The following is a 10,754-nucleotide window of genomic DNA, read 5'->3' as shown; positions in this document are numbered from 1 at the left end:
GTCAAAATCCTCTGAGAGTCGACCATTATGGATGACTTGGCATGAAAACCCATCATAAAGTCGTTTGATGATGTTTATAAATTTTTCTGGCACCCCGTAGTGGAGAAGGATGTTTCAGATGCTTTCCCTGTGTACGCTGTCAAATGCTTTCTCAAAGTCTATAAAGCATACATATAAGGATGATTGCCACTCAATCGACTGCTCAACAATGATTCTTAGAGTTGCAATTTGGTCTGTGCATGACCGTTCTTTTCTGAAGCCTGTCTGCTCATCTCGTAGTGCTTTGTCCAGAGTAACTTTCATCCTGTCAAGCATGATTCTTGTGAGCACTTTGCTTGGTATGGACAACAAGGTGATTCCTCTCCACTTGTCGCACTGGGACAGATCACCATGTTTGGGTAATTTTACTAGCCCTTTTTTCAATCAGATGGTTTCTTCTCATTTGTCCAGATCAAGTTAAACAGGTGGTGGAGTTGATCCACGATTATGTTTCCACCCTCTTTCAAGGCTTCAGCAGGGATGTTATCTGTGCCAGCAGCTTATCCACTTTTCAGACTGCCAAGTGCCCTTCGGATCTCCGCCTTAGTGATTTCACCTGTATTGATATTGAGGGGTTCTCCAGGGTTCAAGTGTGGTCTTAGTACTGGGGGTGGTCTGTTGAGCACTTCACAGAAGTGTTCTTTCTATCGTTTGAGTTGCTCTTCTATTGATGTGATTAGTTTCCCATCTTTGTCTCTGACAGGTCTATTTGGGTTGTTTTTCCGACCGCTCAACAATCTGGTGGTGGCGTAGAGGGTCTTAAGATCTCCTTCCTCTGCGGTATCAGCAATTTCATTTATGTAGGACCGTTTATCTGCCTGCAGCTGTTTCTTCACTTCATTGGCCACTGTGGTGTATCTGGTCGCTGCCATTTGCTTTTGGAATCTAGTTTTTGCATTGTTCGTTGCATGCTTCTCCCTTCTCCTTTCTTCTAATTTCTGCCACGTCTCCTCTCTGATCCATGGTTTATTTTTGGGTTGTGGTCTTCCAAGCACTTCTTCACGTCCCTGTCATCTCTCTCAGAGTTGCCCATGCTGCCTCTGTTTCTTCGGGCTCGTGACTTTGAAGCACTTCAAAGCGGTTTCGGAGTGAAATCTTAAATGTTTCTTTAGTGTCTGGTTGTTTCAGCTTGTTGATATCGTATTTTTCTCAGGGGGTTTGAAATCTTTTTCTTGCTGATAGTCGCATCATGATCTTTGCAACAAAAAGGTGATGATCTGAACCAATGTCTGCGCCTCGTCTAGCTCGTACATCTAGTAATGAGCTTCTGTATCGTTGTCTCACCATGACATGGTCTATTTGGTTTTCTGTCTGATGATCTGGAGACACCCGTGTAGCTTTATGACAGCGCTTGTGTGGGAAAAGTGTGCCGCCAATTACATCCCCCTTGCAGTGGTGAGGGGGCTTGAGGCACACGGGAGGGCAAAGGTGTAAATCCCGGTCGATCGTCACGAGACCATCCCGGGTATCGAGCCAACGAGCCACATGAGCTGCTCGCCCCGGTGTGTGACTAAATTTGATCCAACCCGGTGCCCGAATAGCAGCCCTATCCCAGGCGCCACACTATTACCCTTATGTCGAGTCCCAATCAGTCCCGTCAATGGCAAAGCGGTCTGCTGCCTAGCCAAATAATACCGCGTTCGTGTCGCCAGGGTCGTCGGCACGTCCGAGAAAAAAGCAAACGTCCCATGCATCAATTGATTCGCGGCCTGCCAATCGGAAAATGCGACGGCGGGGATGGCGAACTGACGCAATTGTCCCTGAACGTCGAGAGCCAGAGTATGGCAAAAAATGAGCTTTTATCAAAGCTATTGGCTGCCCACTGCGTAGATATCCTCCTGTTACAGGAGACCCACCTTTATTCAGGCGCGTAATCTTCCCGATTCCAGATCCCAGGCTATACGGTGGTCCAACGCGAGGACACTTCGAGGCTCAAAGGAGGGGTTAGCGTCTACGCTAAAGAGCCATCGAAGGTAAGGGTCATTGAGAGCGTAACGGACAGCAATGGGGTGAACCGAATTTCCGTGGAAGTAGGTGGACTGTGTTTGCATAATATTTACAAACCACCTAGAGCGACTTGGACTACACCGCCGGTACCGGTGGTCAGCCATCCTTCCATCTGTCTGGGAGACTTTAATAGCCACCATCACGAATGGGGCTACCGAGACTGCAACGAGGCAGGAAGACAACTCCGCTTATGGATGGACTGTAATGATCTACACCTAGTGTACGATCCTACAGCCAAGGGTACCTTCCGGGGTACCCGCCATAAGAAGGAGTATACTCCAGACCTCACCCTCGTAACGAAAGGCGCGAACGGTGAACCGCTGCAGGTGAAGCGAACAGTCCTCTGGGACTTTCTGCATAGCCAGCACAGGCCGGTTCTTGTCACAGCTGGGGTGACAATACCGAGGGTGCAGTCTCTCCCACTTTGCAGATGGAATTTCAGGAAGGCTGACTGGGAGGAATTCAGTTCCTATATCGAGCAGGTCTGCCCTGCCATTCCTCCCAAGTCCAAGAATATAACCAGATTCAGTAGGCTACTGGTTAAGAGCGCTCAACGCTCTATTCCACGGGGCTAACGGAAATTCTACACCCCTTGCTGGCCAGCAGAGTCGGAAGAGCTGTACCGAGAGTACCAGCAGACCCAGTCCCAGGACGCAGCCGATAGACTACTTCAGTCTCTGGCAGAGGGAAGGAAGCAACGGTGGCAGGAGACCGTGGAAAGTCTCGACTTTACACACTCCAGCCGCCACGCTTGGCGTTTGATAAAGAAATTGGACCCAGATTGGAATTACGCGAAGGCTGCACCGGAATGCGAGGCAGACACAATTGCCAAGAACATTAAGAACCGTAGTAAGCGGGTCCCTAATCAGGCTTTTGAGCGCGGTGTCCGCAAGGCGTACCGTACGATTTTGGACTCGCTACCTGCGGAGGAGTCGGACTGGACAGCCCCGTTCAGTCCCCGAGAAGTGGGTGCAGCCATTAGCGAAGTGAAGAACGGCAAAGCAGCAGCGGATAGATGGTGTATATCCCAATATGGTGACGCATCTGGGCCCCAGGGCACGGGCCTGGCTAGCAGAGGCAATGTCTGACATCCTTGCAAAAGGAAAGCTTCCACAAGTGTGGAAGCATGCGAAGATAGTTGCCATCCTGAAGCCAGGGAAACCGGCGAAGGAGGCAGACAGTTACAGACAAATATCGCTGCTGAGCTGTCTTTACAAATTGTTGGAGCGTGTTCTATTAAACCGATGGGGGCCGGTCCTAGACGCTGCCCTGCCACCCGAGCAGGCAGGCTTCAGGGAAGGGAGGTGCACCACGGAGCAGGTCATTGCCCTTACAGAGCATATTGAGCACGGGTTTGAGAGAAAACAGCAAACAGTTGCTGTCTTTATAGACCTATCAGCGGCGTACGATACGGTCTTGTTGCGATGGGTTAATGCTCTAACTTGCAAAAATCATAAGGTGCAAAAAGACCTTGAAGTTGTTCTCTTCGATCTTAGGGGAAAGGCAATTCCACGTCGCGCTGGGAGACGTCACGAGCAAAGTAAGGAAATTGAAGAATGGGGTCCCTCAGGGGTCGGTACTTGCGCCAATGTTGTTTAACGTTTACATTAGCGATATGCCGAACACTTCCTCCCTGAGGCTGGGATACGCAGACGACTGGGCACTCGTTACTCAGAGTAAAGTGTGGACCCGTCTCGAGAGCGTACTCAGCGAGGACGTCACCAGACTCAAATCCTACTTTGACAAGTGGTACCTCTGAAGATGAACACTTCAAAAACCGTGGCCACTGCATTTCACTTATGCAGTGGCTGGCACACCCGTAAACTGAATGTCCTAGTCAGGGACCAGCCACTCCCATATGAGCCGCATCCAAAATATTTAGGGGTGACGTTGGATCGCAGCCTTACCTATCGGGTTCATCTCGAAGGGGTTGCCCGGAAGATAGAGAAACGCAACAGTCTTCTGAGGAAGCTGGCGGGATCGACTTGGGGCGCTAGCCAAGCGCTCCTGAGAACGTCCGCCCTGGCACTATGCTAGTCCACCGCGGAGTATTGCGCTCCAGTGTGGGGTAGAAACAGAAACGTTGAGAAGGTGGATGTAAAACTTCGCAAGTCGATGCACATAGTGTCGGGACGCTAGCAACAACCCCTAGAGAATGGGGCCCGATAATGGCAGCGATCCAGCCCCCCGATGTCCGGAGGGAGACCATTACGGGAAACTGGCTGAGTAAGATCAAAGAGAGAGGGAATGGGGATACCCCTCTCATGCGCATAATGGACGAAGCCCCCGTTTCGAGCCAAAATAAGTCCCGGCAACCCTTGTACGCAGAATCCCTTGAGCAAATTTAGTGGATATTAAACACTATATAAAAAAGCTCAAAATCGCAACAGAAAGCACCCGCAGTCCATCAACTATGGATCATCCCTGAAGGCATTATCATAACATCAAATGGGACAATCTTGCCTCTAATTCTCTGGCTCGGGCGCAATTTGAATGTTATTTTTTATCTGGGACAGCCTGTTGTCATTACACATGGGATTATACTGTCATGGCAGTTTTTTGCATCGCAACGCGGCCGCAAAAAATGGCAAAAAATCGCTGATTTGCATTGCGGCCGCAAAATTTGCAATTTTTTGTAAATTTTTGCAACTTTTCGAGATTCCCCCCCCCCCCAAAAAAAAAAAAAAAAACAATATTTTAACAAATTTAGTGGGGACCAGTGATGATAATCTTCCACGGATTTTTTCATAAATATTCCGTTGTTTTTGTCATGTCAAACATTTTCTGCTAAGTGGTAGTTCATGAAAAAAAATATGCCTTCTATCATTTTTTGACACCTCTGCTCAGTTGCATGAATTTTGGTGACACTCCTTTATTTATGACGTTAGTCTAGACACACTGGCGCCAAATGTCAAAAGTAACACAAGACACACGGTGACCATAGATGAGAAGATGATCGAAGGGAAGAGGATGGAGCAAATGGGTGTAAATATTCATGTACCTTTTAGCTGTAGCATGATAGTACCTTTGGCGATTTTATAAGTTTTATAAGCCTGTCTTTTTTTTTCTTCCTTTTTGATTTTTTTGTTTTGTTTTATTTTGATTGTTCTGAAGTTGTTAATAGTATTCAATACAACTTGTGTCTAATCATAAAACAATTTTTATAATAAAATAAATTCATCAATTCTCTCTCTCTCTCTCTCTCTCTCTCTCTCTCTCTCTCTCTCTCTCTCTCTCTCTCTCTCTCTCTCTTACTCTTTCTCTCTCTCTCTCTCTCAGCCACCCTTCTATCTTCATATTATGTTTATAGATATCATTTGGTAATAGTAATAGAGAGGTAATAAGTTAGGCTGATCGATTTAAGAAATGATTGTTAATATTAATAAGCTAATTTAAATTTGATTTGTTGATGGAATATGTTTTGCAATTAATTAAAGATTCTTATTTATAAGCTGCGTCATCACAAGGTTGCAATAATACAGACACTAACCGGGTTTGTTATGTAAAAACAAATACCTCCTGGTCTTTTGGCCATAAGTTTATCATAATCACTTGATAAAGTGGGCGACATTATAGTTATAGGCCTCTAAAATGTTTACTTGGAAATGACAATTCATTAAATTATATTTGCAAAAGGTCAGGATGTGTCTAATGATCAGAAGTGCTTTAGAACTAATACTAATAATATATTAAATAACTATGACTAGCTAAAGCTATGTTATATTTGCATTAGATTTGGGTTTGACTGACGGGCCGGTAGATTTTCTTCCTTTTTGACAAATTTTCATTATCGTCACTGGGGGACCTGAGCAAAATAAGTACACTGATAGCGTGTTCTTCCTTTTTCTTGGGTACTTTAATTGTAATTCTAGAACTTTTTACTAGATCCCATTTACTTCCTTTTTACTGGCGCTGCTATGACCTTACATTTGTTGCAAGCGCCGTGAAACCCTTAAAAACAAACAAATACCTTTTTCTTTCATGAACGAATTATTGGGTTTTTTTTTATTTTTAGGAAAATTAATCGCAACTTTTTGTAAAATGTTTGCAAATTTTTTGCCATTTTTGCTGTTTTTAGCTTGCAAAATTTGGGATTCAAACCGCCATGTCAGATTATTAAAAAATCCATAAGATTTAGCCTTGTGGCAATCATTGTATCCCTCGAAAAAAGATTAGATTTTTCTTTCATAAAGAAATAACTGTCACATAACTCAATACACTCTAATTGATCCAAGTAATCCTTTTAGGCAACGTTTCTCCATTGGACACATTTTTCCCGATTGGACGGTGCAATTCACCTTCACATGGACCATCCCTATTATATCAGCTCTTTTTGTTTTGAAATTGAAAAAAAAACCCACATATTTAAAGATGCAGACTAACTTAAAACATGAGGTTATTCAACAAAACAGTATTTATTTCCATGAAATAGTGCCAAAAACTGTTATTATTATTATTAAGTTTCATTATCACCATTATTACTCAATTATTATATCATTCATATCAACATTTAATTATCAGTCATAAATTGATACATTCACAAAATCTATTAATGTATGTATTAACGACATATCAGCATCATCATAAATGGCAATGTTGCACATGAATGATAAAAATCATGATACATAATTAACTGAACACAGTATAGGCGGCACAAATATACACATGAAACAAAAATTCTATATCATTTACATCAAATTCTTTAACTTAATCATTTTAAAGATTTGGCCCCAGAAAGCCCATAACTATGATTGGATCTCTTCAAAATCTTCATGCAACAGTCAACAAGATAGTATATTTAACACAGAAACACAGAAATAACAGAGTATCACATAAATTCCATAACTACTTAACAACAAGTTTCCCTTATAAACCATAACATATTGAACTGTACATCATCAAGGCAGTAGAAACATATTTTTTTTGCGTGTAATTTTGGGCGATGATCCTGCATTCTCTTTCTTGTTAATTTCATCTTAATTCTTTTCCCTTTTTAAATCATTTTTTCTTTTTTTAATTTAGAAAGAAAAAAAGACCTAAGTTTCACATCTACAATGCATCTACACCAAAATGTTTATTTTTTAAAGGTTTTATGTTGCTTGCAACACTTTAAGGTAATTTCAACATAGTAAAAAAGAAGATGGTGGAACAAAGGATTGAGATATAAAGACAAAGGGGACAAATTCAACAGAAATCAGAAGTAAATCCAAGAGTCTACCTTTGTGTCTAGTCTGAAACTGAAACTACTTAAAATTTAAAAGTCCCTCAATGACACACCAGATCAAGCCAAAAGAGACTCAATGCAACAGTGCAACCTCTCTATAACGATATTGTCAGGACCGGAATAAAATGTCATTATAGAGAGTTGTCGTTAAAAAAAAATTTTTTAAAGAGGGGGGAGGGGGGAGAGAGAGAGGCATAACATTGTCCCTCTGTAGTTTATCCAGGTTATAGACTGGCATGTAAAGCAAATGCATTCACAGCCACATAAAAAATTCTGTTGTTTTTTGTTTTTGTTTCTTTGTTTTGATTTTTTCTTCTTTTTTTTATCCCGGTGACTTTCTTATCCATGTTTTGTGAAGAAGTCATTGATCACCATCTGTCTTTGTCTGGAGGAGATGACCTTACACACCATCATTCATCAGTCCATTGTTAGGCCTATCAAGAGCATTCATTGGTTGGAAAGCAAGCATTCTCGTTGGCTACAAGTCGTGTGAGTATGGGATATCATTGGTCAGAGAGTAAGCGATTTTCATTTGCTTTATGTCGTACAAGTGTGGGATATCATTGGCCAAAAATCAAGCATTTTTCATAGGCTATGAAGACAAATTTCATTGGTAAAACAGCTAGCAATTTCATCAAACCAGGAATTTCAATGTTGCTATTTAGGATTTTTGCTAAAATGTATGTCGCTATAGTGAATTTTTATTACTATTACTAACTATATATCCATTCAAAAAATCGGGAGCTGGCCATGTCACTATTGAGGGAATGCACTAATTCATTTTCATTTGCGCTACATGTCATACAAGTGTGGGACATCATTGGCCAAAAATCACCATGTCATTATTGAGGGAATGTCGCTAAAATGATTATCATAATAGAGACATTACATTGTGCATATACACTCACAAGTTTACAAAATTTTAAATATCTAACAAGAACATAATGCAATGGAGAGATGATTTGCAAGAGAGAAAAATTATCTCTCAGGCAGTGGAATCCGAAAGCATTAAAGTGACAAATCAGGGCAATGTCTGGCATTGTTTCATACATACTTTGTCAGATAATCATGGGAATCTGACAGCCTTCATCTTCTTCATCTCTTGCTATTACTTTGTATCCATTACCAACCCCTTAGCAGTAAGGCTCATTTTCATAAGTTCAACAATTCATCAATTTCTTTTTTGTTGCTAATTTCTTTTGAAAAATATAGTTTGGTCTTCAAACAGAAGGAGGAGGAGGAGGAGGAGGAGGAGGAGGAGGAGGAGGAGGAAGAAGAGAAGAAGAAGAAGAAGAAGAAGAAGAAGAAGAAGAAGAAGAAGAAGAAGAAGAAGAAGAAGAAGAAGAAGAAGAAGAAGAAAAAGAAGCAGAAGAAGAAGAAGAAGAAGAAGAAGAAGAAGAAGAAGAAGAAGAAGAAGAAGAAGAAGAAGAAGAAGAAGAAGAAGAAGAAGAAGAAGAAGAAGAAGAAGAAGAAGAAGAAGAAGAAGAAGAAAAAAAGGGGGAGGAGGAGGAGGAGGAGGAGGAGGAGGAGGAGGAGGAGGTGGTGGCGGTGGTGGTGGTGGTAGTGTAGGTGGTGGTGGACGACGAGGAAGGGGAAGAGGAGAAGGGGAGAGTAATCTGACAGTTTCCCTCTCAGTAAAAGACTCCTGGCAAAATCAAATGGCCCCATTCCAGAACAAGGACACAAAGCCACATGGACTCGACAAATGACTGAAGAAACTAGAAGAGACAGCAAGAGTGTGGACCAATGAAGAATCCATCAGTCTAGGGGAGCCAGCGTTCCTGGGCCAAACCGGGAATTCCACCCACAACAATTTACAGCACAGCAAGACGTATACCTTTTTTGCTTCCATTATGCACATTGGAACATTTCATAAACTTATTATTTTATTATTATAGTCCAATAGGATAAATTATCTATCTCTGTCTAAAGTCAGTCAATTGTGACAACTATTCAACTTTGATTGTCATGGCAGTGGGTTGATGCAGACGTGCCAGTCCAAGGCCACAGAATAGTTTGCCCAAATCAACATTGGAGTAAGCACTGTTGTCCAGCCAGCGTTTAGCAACTTGCTTCAGCTGTCTGTATGTCTCGACAATTTCTGGATGGACTTTGCGGACTTGAGCTGAGAAAGATTTTTAAAGAAAAAACAACAGGGGAGTTGGGGGGGGGGGGGGGAATCAAAATAGTTTTATTTGGTCTGAGTAGTGGTGTGAACGAAAGTGCCATAAACCAAATCAAAGAAATACAGGTTATCTTAGCCCATTCTTTGTCGTTTATCAGATCTCACATCCTTTTTTTAAACACTATCAATATCTCAAGATTCACTAAATATTTTAATTTATATTATATGTCCTCCATTATTCCAAAAGGGTTCCCACTAATCAGCTAAAAACAAATTCCCAAGTTTTTTCAGGGTATTTCAAGATTTTCAAAGGTGTGCACAGATTCAGCTAGATTTTGGAATCGGTGTGCAACTCAGACCCAAAGAAAGCCTTATCTACTCTTTAAACACTGACATTCAACAAGATAACTTGCCCATTTCATGATAGTCTTCCCATTGTTTTAATGTCTACATTACAACAAAGTTTACAATAAGCTTCACTTTTCTAGTTTCCGCAAAATACAGGTCTTTACTTATTTCAAGTTTGTCTAGGTTCATCCTAATAAGAATTGTGGTTAGGACCTCCTGATTCAGTGCTTTGAGCACATTTCAGTGGATGTTGTTTTATACTTGACTTACTGGACTTAGATGCCTTTCGCGTCTCGACCGAAAGATCGGGTCGCCTTGGCTGTTTCCAGTATTTCCTGTGTGAGGTGTCTCCAATATTGCTGGTCCTCTGCTAGGGTTCTCGGATTTTCAAGGTCCCCTGCCGTTATGAGACTAATGCTTTGTCCAAGTGTTGTGAGGTTTTTGTTTAGGATCACAGGGAGTGTTGTGATCGGTCTTCCTCTGAAAAGGTTCCCGTGTTTTTGGAAGTATCCCGACATGGCTTGGTTAGCTGGTATGTTTTTGTCCCTGCGTAGTATGTGACCGAAAAGTTGCCATCGTTGTTGTAAAATGTCAAGGGAGATTGGTCTTTCTTTTGTGATCTTATAGAGTGATTCATTTGAGATCTTTTTTGGGTATTTGATGTCCAGTACCCTTCTTAGCTGTGTGCGATGGAAGGCATCCAGATGTTCTTCTTCGGATTTTGTCAACGCCCAAGTGTCGCAGTTATACAGTAGTACCGGTTTTACAAGAGCACGGTACAGTTTCAGTTTGGTTTTTCTCTTTATTTTGTCACCTCTAATCCATACATTGGTGAGTTTACTGAGTGCGGCGTTTGATAGCTGTTTTCTTCTTTGTACATCCTCGGTGTCTCCAATTAGTGAGCCGACTTTCTTTGTTCTTTTCCATTCCTCTTTGTTCGTCGATATTGTTGTAAATTCGGTTTTATTGGCATTGACTTGGAGGTTATATTTCATGAGGGTATTTTGTATG

General features: G+C 41.9%; 1 protein-coding gene across 3 annotated transcripts in view; it reads right to left on the bottom strand.

Moving 5' to 3' along the window:
- Positions 1–6,437: 6,437 nt before the first annotated feature.
- LOC144980938 (DNA polymerase alpha catalytic subunit-like) overlaps positions 6,438–10,754 on the bottom strand; it is a 68,573-nt gene continuing 64,256 nt past the window's right edge. For all 3 annotated transcript variants that reach the window (XR_013646989.1, XM_078928918.1, XM_078928917.1), the window contains one exon: positions 6,438–9,395. Coding sequence is in view for 2 of the 3 variants with exons in the window: in XM_078928918.1 (XP_078785044.1) it covers positions 9,220–9,395 (176 nt within the window). In the remaining variant the exon portion in view is untranslated. The remainder of the gene's footprint in view (positions 9,396–10,754) is intronic.

This window comes from Berghia stephanieae, chromosome 10, assembly GCF_034508935.2.
Source record: "Berghia stephanieae isolate SIO BIC M18660-M18661 chromosome 10, UCSD_Bste_1.3, whole genome shotgun sequence".
Taxonomy (NCBI): domain Eukaryota; kingdom Metazoa; phylum Mollusca; class Gastropoda; order Nudibranchia; family Aeolidiidae; genus Berghia; species Berghia stephanieae.
The sequence above is the reverse complement of the archived record's forward strand: the minus strand, read 5'-3'. Positions and strand labels throughout refer to the sequence as shown.